Below are 12,416 nucleotides of genomic sequence, written 5' to 3' on the forward strand. Positions count from 1 at the left end.
TAGTGGGGGTGAACAGGCAGGGGCTCAGGTGGTTGTTGTCCTTGATGATCTTTTGGCATTCCTGTGAAATTGAGTGCTGTAGGTATCCTGGAGGGCAGGTAGTTTTCCCCCGGTGAAGCATTGGGCAGACCGCACCATCCTCTGGAGAGCCCTGCTGTTGCGGGCGGTGCAGTTGCTGTACCAAACGGTGATACAGCCTGACAGGATGCTCTCGATTGTGCATCTGTAAAAGTTTGTGAGGGTTTTAGGTGACAATCAAAATTTCTTCAACCTCTTTAGGTTGAAGAGGCGTTGTTGCACCACACCACACTTCACCACACTGTCTGCGTGAGTGGGCCATTTCAGTTTGTCAGTGACGTGCACGCCGAGGAACTTCAAGCTTTCCACCTTCTCCACTGCGGTCCCATCTATGTGTATGGAGGGTGCTCCCTCTGCTGTTTCCTAAAGTCCACGATCATCTCCTTTGTTGTGTTGACGTTGAGTGAGAGGTTATTTTCCTGGCAGCACACTCCCAGAGCCCACCTCCTCACCTCACCTCCCTGTAGGCTGTCTCGTCATTGTTGGTAATCAAGCACAACTAACTATTACGTTAGTTGTGCTTAGTTTAATGAGTGTTTGTTAGATTAAACATTAAAAAATACATTTTGTTTTCATTTTTTGTTTTGTTTGATCATTTAGGGCCTTATGCAGGAAGTCTGGTGTGTGCCTCATTGTGCAGGTGTTTTTCTTCAGGATGGCCCCCACTGTGATGTCAGATAGATCCCCTCTCTGAGTGGTCTGTCCAGGTAAGTGTCACCTCTGGTTGAGAGGACCCAGGGTTCTACAGAGTGCCCTTTAGGTTCCCCAGTAGGAGGTTGTCTTTAACCCAGCATGCCTTAGTAAAGGTGTCACAACACATGACCATTGCCTAGATGTGTATGACCTTATAATGTGAAAAATGGCCTTACAGTTCAATGTTACAGAATGGAGACTCACAGGGTCTTGTCAAGCTCTGCTGTTGATTTTATGTTTGATATCCTCTTATTATTTACATGAAATATTACCAGAAATAAACCCAATACTTAACTAATCAATAGTTTAAAAAAAGACTATCGAAATATCATGGCTCTTCAACAGTGGTGTAAAGTAAGGAAGTAAAAATACTTTAAAATACTACTCAAGTCATTTTGGGGGTATCTGTACTTTACTATATATTTTTACAACGTTTAATTTTACTTCACTACATTCCTAAAGAAAATAATGTAATTTTTACTCAATATATTTTCCCTGACCCCCAAAAGTATTTTGGATGCTTAGCAGAACAGGAAAACGGTCCAATTCACAAACTTACCAAGAGAACATCCCCACTGCCTCTGATCTGGCAGAATCCCTAAACACATGCTTAATTTGTAAATGTTGTCTGCCTGTTGTATTGTGCCCCTGGTTATCCTTAAATAAAATAAAATAATAAAATTGTGCCATCTGGTTTGATGAACATAGCCAATTTGAAAATATTTATAGTTGTACTTTTACTTTTGATACTTGAGTATATTTTTGCAATTACATTAACTTTTGATACTTAAGTATATTTAAAACCAAATACTTTTAGACTTTTACTCAAGTAGTATTTTACTGGGTGACTTTCACTTTTACTTGAGTCATTTTCTATTAAGGTGTCTTTACTTTTTCTCAAGTATGAACGTAATATCATGGTTAGGTATACTATATTTATTCAAAAGGAGACCATCGTGCGCTCACAGAAGTTGCGTATACTATTTATATACCATTCACACACGCACACGGACAAACACGCACACGGACAAACACACACACAGCCCCTCGCTCTCTCTGTATTTCCGCTCCTTGAACCGCTGCCTGGATCATCCTGCTGCCTCACTGCGGCCAGTTTTAAAGTGCGTGACGTCGCTTCCTTTCAACATGGCGCAGCTAGGCAGGTTGCTAATGGAAATCTGAGGGATTTACCCCACCTTCTGTCTTTATTTATGTCTGTATGTTAGAGCAACTGCCGCTGTCATCTCGAACAGAATACATCGGTCTGAAACGGCTGCTGCCCTTTGGACAGGCTCCTCGCCCTAATTCCGGTGCGTCATGTATGAGGGCAAAAAGACGAAAAACATGTTTTTAACAAGAGCTTTGGAGAAGATCCTGGCCGACAAGGAGGTTAAAAAGTCTCATCATTCACAATTGCGCAAAGCTTGCGAGGTGGCACTTGGTAAGTTCTGGCATTATCACAATCTGAGGTTGTCATTGATTTGCACACGTCATACATCTCTGCTTATCCTGCTTGATAGGTTTTCGGCTGCTACAATGTCGCAAAAATCTTCATTGAATCTGTTGGCAACATTGTAGAGCTAAACGGGTTATATGGCTTTTCGCCCGATAATTTAGGAGTTATTCTGGTGAAGGATGGGATATAAGTGTTGAATATACAACTATCGAGGTTGCCTTATAGGATCGGAGATAATCATTGTTTAGTTACTATGTGAATACGGAAATGGTGCAAGTGACAGGGGTGGGTGCCTCCTTTGACATTTGCAAGCTGCTACACTAGTTTATTACGCATGTAACTGATCATTCAGCCCTTTTGAAATAAATAGACAGCTATTACCTGAAAGCAAACTGGCACTGTTATTATTACCAATGATACAACCTAATGGAACTGCATTTGTCTGCAAGTCATAGGCTGTAGGCTACGGCCACTCGCAGCCTCTATAGCTACAATTCTTCCTCCAAGAAGAAGAAGCTACCGACAATGTTAATTTCAAATGAATCATATTTCATTACATTGTTAGGACGATATGTGAAAATAATTTAGCCTCAACACTTTCACTTTTTCTGGTGGGATCTTCTGTGTCATACGAAGCAGTGTCTGTCTGCTCTGCTCTGGATATCCAGACTGCCCTGCGTGGCTGGAGAGGGAGTGGTGTTGAAAGAATGTGGCCTATCACCTGGCAGTGAATGTTGGCGACTGTGGTATCTTTGGAGACTGGATCTGCGTTTATGTCCAGGTCTGGGTTGTCCCCAAAAACACCTGCACCGCGGCGGGCAAGTGGCAGATACTTTTGGCCATGTAGTGTATGTTGACACCTGCTCGTTGAACATCTTATTCCAAAATCATGGGCATTAATATGGAGTTGGTCCCCCCTTGCTGCTATAACAGCCTCCAGTTTCCTCCAGCTTCCAGAGGCAGTTTGGAACTTGGTAGTGACTGTTGCAACCGAGGACAAGTTTTACGCGTTACGCGCTTCACTACTTGGCGGTCCCGTTCTGTGAGCTTGTGTGGCCTACCACTTCGTGACTGAGCCGTTGTTGCTCCTAGACATTTCCACTTCACAATAACAGCACTTACAGTTGACCAGGGCAGCTCTAGTTGGGAAGAAATTTGATGAACTGACTTGTTGGAAAGGTGGCATTCTATGACGGTGCCACATTGAAAGTCACTGAGCTCTTCAGTAAGGCCATTATACTGACAATGCTTGTCTATGGAGATTGCATGGCGGTGTGCTCGATTTTTATACACCTGTCAGCAACAGGTGTAGCTGAAAAAGCCAAATCCACTCATTTGAAGGGGTGTCCACATACTTCTGTCTATATAGTGTATCATGTTACATTATCAGCATGGCATCATTCACACTCGCAGCAGGTGCATTAAGCAGAGGCTCGTCTTTACACTATAGCCTTATCTCCATTGGTCCGATGCCGGGTTGCTTTATGTTGGACATAGAAAGAGGAAGGCTCAACTAAACTTTATGTGAATCATTTCCATCTGTCATGCAACTCAGAACAGGTTTTGTCCTGACAGTTTCTGGTCCGTGTCTCAACACCAGGATGTGTGCTAGGCCTTTTTGGATCAAGTTAGGCTCTCTTCTGCTGTACCAGTAATCTGACACTGCTGGTGAAACAGATTGGCCCACCTTTGTTGTTGAGCAGCCAGTGAGTCGAGCCTGTCTTTGTCTTACTGTACCTGTCTCAACGGTTTTGGGGGATAGGGAATGCACAATACTAGACTACATTGGTATTAGCCAATATGCAATGATATTATAATGTTATTACACTGTTAGTAACACCACTGAGTATTCACTACATGTTAGCATGTTTACTAAAACTTGCTCTTTTAATGTAAATGATCTGAACTATGATAATACAAATATTTTATTAGACATCTTTGTATTCTTTCCCTATTGTCTTACATAGGCTACTGGGTTTATATGAGGATTAGGCTATATACTTCCTGGAGTTGTGTGAGGTTATCTTAAGTAGGAGGAGAGTTCATAGTAGGAACAACGCTCCCCCTGCATTCATAAAGTGAATAGCCCAGATTAGTCAGAGCACCACAGTGTGTGGGTGTTTTAAGAGCCGTGAGTTTACCACTGCTTTATTATGCAGTAGGCCTGTGTCATGGCCTATAAATATTACACATTCTAAAGGTGTGCCTGAATTCGTTTTTTTATTTTTATGATAACCAGCTGTGATTCTATTTAACAGCGTATTGGAGGCATGGATGGACATTTTGAAGGCTGCTCGTCCTAAGACAATGAGAAACTTTTGAGTCTGAAGTAACCACTTCCTGTCTAAACAACTGGGTGACCCATTACCAGTGACTTACATAATCTCTCCTCTTGCCTTGAGGCACAGAGACATCTCAGAGAGAATGCCATTACCAGTCTACTGACCTCTCAATGACAGTCCCTCTGATCATGATACATTCAGTCCTCACTGTCCCCCTCATTGAGACACGTTGTACACACTTCCAAGACAATCCCAATCCCTACCTGCTACCCCTAGTCCCCTACACGCTACCTCTAGTCCCATACACACTACCCCTAGTTCCCTACCTACTACCCCAGTTCCCTACCTACTACCCCTAGTCCCCTACCTACTACCCCTAGTCCCCTACACACTACCTCTAGTCCCCTACCTACTACCCCTAGTTCCCTACCTACTACCCCTAGTTCCCTACCTATTACCCCTAGTTCCCTACCTACTACCCCTAGTTTCCTATCTACTACCCATTGTCCCCTAGCCCTAGTCCCCTACCCACTAGCCCTAGTCCCCTACCCACTAGCCCTAGTTCCCTAGCCCTAGTCCCCTATCCACTACCCCTAGTCCTCTACCCACTACCCCTAGTCCCCTACCCACTACCCCTAGTCCCCTACCCACTAGCCCTAGTCCCCTACCCACTAGCCCTAGTCCCCTACCCACTAGCCCTAGTCCCCTACCCACTAGCCCTAGTCCCCTACCCACTAGCCCTAGTCCCCTACCCACTACCCCTAGTCCCCTACACACTAGCCCTAGTCCCCTACCCACTAGCCCTAGTCCCCTACCCACTAGCCATAGTCCCCTACCCACTAGCCCTAGTCTCTTACCCACTAGCCCTAGTTCCCTACCCACTACACCTAGTCCCCTACCCACTTTCCCTAGTCCCCTAGTCCCCTAGCCCTAGTCCCCTACCCACTAGCCCTAGTCCCCTACCCACTAGCCCTAGTCCCCTACTCACTAGCCCTAGTCCCGTACCCACTAGCCCTAGTCCACTACCTACTAGCCTTATGCTGATACTGAATAGGCAGTGTTGTTCAAAGGCATTGCATGTTACAGCCCTATTTTAACTCTTCTTGTAGCTTTGTGATCTTCATTGTAACACTATCCAAGCATTTGTTTTGTTTTGATGAAAAACGTAAGTTGTCAGCCTCAGATTTAGTTTGTTCTCATTTTCACTGTGAACTTGACCTTTGTTGTTGTTTAGGGATCTATCCTATCCTGCGTCAGCTTGCATAGTGAAAGGTTCTCACATTGTCACAGAGGCAAAACAGTGACGGAAGCAGGAGTACATTCATCCTAAGATCAGAGTAGGTCTGATGAGAGAGATAGGGAGAGAGAGGGAGGGAGAAAGGTCGATGGATGGAAGAGAGACTCTGGAGACATCAAAGATGCCTAGGTGCAGTAGCTGGCGCTGTCCTCCTATTCTGAGAATGCGGTTTATGGTCCATTTGATTCATGATGAATAAATAGTTTGCCAACGCCGGGCTGACTTCCAAGTCCGTAACCAATATGTGATTTTTCTGCAGTGAGATAAATCAGCATATTTACATCCTCCTGAAAACAACCCCAAGTATTTTGGTGCTTGCAGTATGGACTAAATGGGCTAAAAAAAATATAACAGATGCTCTCTGTCAGTCCATTGGAAGGTGAGGTAGAGATACCATAATGCTTGTAAACACCTACCTGACACTCTCCAAACAGTTAAGGGGGAAGGGGAGGGGCTACTGTGTTGTTTTCAGACCAAGTTGTTGGATCATCTTTAAACCCAGACGTTGAGTCACGGGGATGGAAGGAGCTGCCAGTCGCAGCGAGGTCAGGGCTCTTCCAGAGGTCAGGGCTCTTCCAGAGGTCAAGGCTCTTCCAGAGGTCAGGGCTCTTCCAGAGTTCAGTAGGGCCGCTGCACATTTCTCTCATTCCACAGTCCTCCGCTTTCCCAGCTCACTGCAGCCTGTGAATACATTCAGTTCACACACACGAGGGCCTGCTGCGGGGATATAGCAGTCTGTCCACAGTATATGCCTACACTGTACAGTATCAGTGCAGTCTTATGCAGTCTTAATCTGGTTTATATACAGTGTATAGCCGTGGTTTCATGACCTTGGTCATATCTAGGATACGTCACTGGCAGTCCTCTGGAAACAGTACTGTCTTTTGTCAGTTTATATGACAAAACAACCAATGTACAGAGTCGTGTAGAGCATCATTGTACCATCCAAACCGCTGTGAAATATGTTTTCAATAACCCAAAATATAGTATTTTCAGCTGTTTGAAGCTGGTGTACAAAACCCAGGTAAAATACGCAAAAACAAAACATAAGAACGGGAAGCATAGAAATAGGGCACATAGAACATATATACCGCTTCTTAGACTTGCTGTCAATGAGAACGCCAGATCAATAACTCACATTTCTATATGCATTTGGTCAGGTCGCCCAAAAAGTTAGATATTGTAGCTTTAATGTTACTGAATCAAGACTGTATCTATTATAACTATAGCAGTAACTACGAATCCTTTTAAATTAAGCTGTCACGTCCTGACCATAGAAAGCCTATATTTTCTATGGTAGAGTAGGTCAGGGCGTGACTAGGGGTTTTAGTCTAGTTTATTATTTCTATGTGGGGTTCTAGGTTTATTTTCTATGTTGGGGTTTGTGTATGATTCCCAATTAGAGGCAGCTGGTAATCGTTGTCTCTAATTGGGGTCATACTTAAGAAGCATTTTTCCACCTGTGGGTTATGGGATATTGTTTGTGTGTAGTTGCCAGTGCGCTGCATTAGACTTCACGTTTTGTTATTGTTCTGTATTGTTTTGGTGAGTTTCTTTATTAAACATGTGGAACTCTGTGTACGCTGCGCCTTGGTCCGATCATCATTATTACCAACAACGTGACATAAGCCATGTGAGCTGACCCATAGTAGATCTCATTTCATTCATATGTTGCGGAAAAGAGGCGTGCAACACATTTCTAATATGCTGCTTAGGGACCTTCCCAAAAGTAAGGTTGACATGAACAAAGTTATGGAGCAACTACTATGGCAAACTGTTTTCCTTCTGAGTGTGGATGGTAATGAAGATGAAGCTATATATAAGTATGAACAGAATATATGATGTACTATTCAGGAAGAATGTGTGCACTGATAGCAGAATACAATTCCTTAAAAGGCCTTTCGGGAATGTTTTTCTCTCCGAAAACTTTTAACAGCTATCTACAGCCTGTTATGGCCTATTTTTGTCACATATGTACTTTTGTAATTTGTTTTGCCACACACAACCACACACGGTGGGTACATTTTATGTGGCCCTCAATCAGTCAAAGGAATTTCATGGACAGTATCTGAATACTTGGTATTACCCATGTGTTTCCATATATTTATTGATTTGATTTGATTTCTTTACCCCTTTTTCTCCCCAGTTAGTAGTTAGTCTTGTCCCATCGCTGCAACTCCCATACGGACTTGGGAGAGGCGAAGGTCGGGAGCCGTGCGTCCTCCAAAACACGACCTCGTCAAGCCGCACTGCTTCTTGACACACTGCTCGCTTAACCCGGAAGCCAGCTTAATCCGGAAGCCAGCTTAACCCGGAAGCCAGCTTAACCCGGAAGCCAGCTTAACCCGGAAGCCAGCTGCACCAATGTGACGAAGGAAACACCGTACAGATGGCGACCGAAGTCAGCGTGCATTTGCCCGGCCACCACAATGAGTTGCTAGAGCAACTCCCCTAACCAGGACAATGCTGGGCCAATTGTGTGCCGCCTCATGGGTCTCCCGGTCGTGGCCGGCTGCGACACAGCCCGGGATCGAACCGGGATTTGTAGTGATGCCTCTAGCACTGCGATGCAGTGCCTTCAACCGCTGCACCTCTCGGGAGCCCGTTTCCATTTATTTCACTCAAAGTTTGTTCTGAACAATTGTGGAGTATTGAGATGTATAATTCATGCCTAAGAGCAATGATCTGTGTGTATCCAATGTGGTGACGCAGGCTTCCAGGACAGAGCAGTTTTAACATCACCATCTGCCAACATGGTGATGAATATTCATCCAAGTGGGATGTTTTTGCCGGTCTGTAAAATCTAAGTTCAAACCAAAGGTAAACTGTGCTGGTTGTCTCTGGTTGCATTCTGTAATAACACGTCATTTCAAGTTATTTATTGAAGGCACTGTACCAAGCCCACAAGTGTTAGATAGCAAAAACAAGCACTGAAAAGACATCTTACCTATTGTACATTGACAGGAAGTAGAGGTCTATAGGCCTATGTGTAAACATACTGCAAACTATAGAAATAGTTCAGTGTTCACATAAATGTGGGCACTGCGCTGGCCACGTGGTCATTAGGGGCACCTTCCACTGGGAACAGTACACTTCTGGTCATTAGGCCCACTGAACATATGCCCTCATTAGGCCCACTGAACATATGCCCTCATTAGGCCCACTGAACATATGCCCTCATTAGGCCCACTGAACATGATAATCCCAATAAGGGATCCAAATTCTTATTGCAGCTTTTTCATTGCGACTCCCAAAGGACCAGCATGCGCTACAGTGATTATCTTGCACACAAAACAACGGGGTGGAGAGTTTGCTCCATAGTTTTTCACAAAATATACGTGCAACTGGTTATACGGACTGTAAGAAAACCTCATTGGGATACTTGCTGTTGGTTTTGTTTTGGGTTTGTAAGTACTAAGTGCTTATAAATCCAAAACGGTTTTAAGATCAAATATATAAGAGTTTAGAGTAACTAGCATTTAGCCCAAGTGATCAAATGATTCCTATTAGCTCTCAGCTATGTATTATTCTGATTGCTACTTATTTAGCACCATCAAATGGTGCATAGGCTAAGGCGTATTTAATTACAGTGGCAAGAAAATGTATGTGAACCCTTTGGAATTACCTGGATTTCGACATAAATTGGTCAACAAATTTGATCTGATCTTCATCTAAGTCACAACAATAGACAAACACAGTTTGCTTAAACTAATAACACACAAATTATTTTATTTCTCTAGTCTATATTGAATACATAATTTAAAGTGTACGTTGGAAAAAGTATGTGAACCCCTAGGCTAATGACTTCTCCAAAAGCTGAGAATTGTTGAGTTACAAAAGTATCTCTAAAAGCCTTGATGTTCATCAGTCCACGGTAAGACAAATTGTCTATAAATGGAGAAAGTTCAGCACTGTTGCTACTCTCCCTAGGAATGGCCGTCCTGCAAAGATGACTGCAAGAGCACAGTGCAGAATGCTCAATGAGGTTAAGAAGAATCTTAGAGTGTCAGCTAAAGACTTACAGAAATCTCTGGAACATGCTAACATCTCTTTTGACGAGTCTACAATACTTAAAACACTAAACAAGAATGGTGTTCATAGGACACAATGGAAGAAGCCACTGCTGTCCAAAAACAACCATTGCTGCACGTCTGTTTGCAAAAGTGCACCTGGATGATATTCTGTGGACAGATGAAACTACAGTTGAGTTGTTTGGAAGGAACACACAACACTGTGTGGAGAAAAAAAGGCACAGCACACCAACATCAAAACCTCATCCCAACTGTAAAGTATGGTGGAGGGAGCATCATGGTTTGGGGCTGCCTCAGGACCTGGACAGCTTGCTATCATTGACGTAAAAATGAATCCCCAAGTTTATCAAGACATTTTGCAGGAGAATGTTAGGCTATCTGTCCCCCAATTGAAGCTCAACAGACGTTGGGTGATGCAACAGGATAATGACCCAAAACACAGAAGTAAATCAACAACAGAATGGCTTCAACAGAAGAAAATACGCCTTCTGGAGTGGCCCAGTCCTAGTCCTGACCTCAACCCGATTGATATGCTGTGGCATGACCTCAAGAGAGCAGTTCACACCAGACATCCCAAGAATATTGCTGAACTGAAACAGTTTTGTAAAGAGGAATGGTCCAAAATTCCTCCTGACCATTGATTGTGCAGGTCTGATCCACAACTACAGAAAATATTTGGTTGAGGTTATTGCTGCCAAAGGAGGCTCAACCAGTTATTAAATCACATCATTTTCCCACCCTGCACTGTGAATGTTCACACGGCGTGTTCAATAAAGACATACAGTATAATTATACATACCTATAATTGTTTGTGTGTTATTAGTTTAAGCAGACTGTGTTTGTCTATTGTTGTGTACTAGATGAAGTTCAGATAACATTTTATGACCAACTTATGCAGAAATCCAGGTTTTTCCAAAGGGTTCACATACTTTATCTTGCCACTGTATAAAGTAGACAACTTTTCATCATATCCCTAACATTAGGAAAATAAATTCAACACCCAAGAGGAGGCCTAGCCAAACATGGAATACCAAGTTGTGTGAAGTTGAGACGCCAGGGAGCCAGTGCTAACAGAGCATGACTATGGATGAGAGAGTAAATTAGTGTTATTTTTACTTTCAGACTTCTGGAAATATTCACTGCTGCTCTGTTTCTCGCGTAAATGGAGACAGATCGGTGTGTGTGCGTGTGCGTTCTGTCATTTTTGGTTGCATCTTAAAATATGGAGTGAGTAAATTGTCCAAAACTTGGAGCACACGGACTGAAGTGCAGGCAAGTGTGTATGTGCGTGTGTGTGTGTTTGGGAATGGAGTCTGGCCAAGCCTGGCCTACCACAGGGTATTGTTGTTTAGTGTGAATGTGGTGAGTTTAATTTGGTTTGCAGGCTGGCTCTCCCTCAGTGAGGAGCATATGTTGGGCTCTGGGCTGTCTAGAGCGAGAGAAGAAAAGAGGAGTGAGTGGATGGGATGAAAGGGGAGAAAAAAAATTGAGGGGGAGTGGGGAGAGGAGAGAAACGGGAGAGGATACCGAGGAGAAGAGCTCTCTTTTTCTAGCCTTATGGCCTTGGTTAAAGGGATAATCCACCCTAAACCACCGATTCCTATGATTACCAGTGTTCAATAGTGTTAAATAACACTAATATGTGAAAATAATATTTTTTGTGAACAAATATTTCATTTTGTTGTTAAAACAAGGTTGGTAGAAACATGTGAAAATAATTTTTAGAAATCTGTTGCAGCTCGTCTACTATAAAACCCACAATGAAATGCTCTTTCTCTCTGGGCTTGCTGGCAGGCTAGCTAGGTAGCTAGCCATCCAGCACACAATAATACTAAAGTCAATATCAGCATGTGAAGTAGCTAGTTAGCTTAAAACCGCCTAAACAAACTGCAGTATCTCACTGAGTTCAACTTGCAGTTCGTCTCTGCCACTGAGCTATAAACGGCGTCTCTGCCCAGAGCGAGAGCAACGTGACCTTACTTTCCCACAGATACTTTTGAGGTGATGGGGAAACTCCGTTACAATCATATTAACGCACCTTGTGTACTTTGCACATAAGTCGTCAATGGGTCGTGCGGTGCATTCTGGGTGATTCTGGGACTGTTACGGTGCGTGAATGAGGACCCAAAAGCGAATTAACTTAAACAGAGCTTCTTTAATTACCAAACATAGGTAGGCTCAGACGGACCGGCAGATTCCGACAGGACAAGACAAGGTTACAGCAAACATGACGACAGTCTGGTTCAGGCATGAAACACAACAAACATGAATCCGACAAAGACAGGAGCAGAAACAGAGAGAGATATAGGGACCTAATCAGAGGGAAAAAGGGAACAGGTGGGAAAAGGGGTGACGAGGTGGTTAGGAGGAGACAAGGCACAGCTGGGGGAAAGAGGGGGAGAAAAGGTAACCTAACAACGACCAGCAGAGGGAGACAGGGTGAAGGGAAAGGACAGAGACAAGACACAACATGACAGTACATGACAGTACCCCCCCACTCACCGAGCGCCTCCTGGCGCACTCGAGGAGGAAACCTGGCGGCAACGGAGGAAATCCTCGATCAGCGCACGGTCCAGCAC

At 43.8% G+C, this 12,416-nt stretch overlaps 1 protein-coding gene across 7 annotated transcripts in view; it reads left to right on the forward strand.

Annotated features, from left to right (window-relative positions):
• Nucleotides 1–1,768: 1,768 nt before the first annotated feature.
• The window catches only part of LOC110535318 (brefeldin A-inhibited guanine nucleotide-exchange protein 1), a 108,380-nt gene continuing 97,732 nt past the window's right edge, over nucleotides 1,769–12,416 (forward strand). For 2 of the 7 annotated variants that reach the window (XM_090189499.1, XM_090189500.1), the window contains exon 1: nucleotides 1,769–2,212. In XM_090189499.1, the coding sequence (XP_090045625.1) occupies nucleotides 2,089–2,212 (124 nt within the window). In that variant the 5' untranslated portion in view covers nucleotides 1,769–2,088. The remainder of the gene's footprint in view (nucleotides 2,213–12,416) is intronic. The other 5 variants (XM_036934959.2, XM_090189497.1, XM_090189498.1 and 2 more) reach the window with 4 other exon arrangements.

This window comes from Oncorhynchus mykiss, chromosome 11 (assembly GCF_057628025.1).
Source record: "Oncorhynchus mykiss isolate SJ-2025 chromosome 11, ASM5762802v1, whole genome shotgun sequence".
In the NCBI taxonomy this organism is placed as follows: Eukaryota; Metazoa; Chordata; class Actinopteri; order Salmoniformes; family Salmonidae; genus Oncorhynchus; species Oncorhynchus mykiss.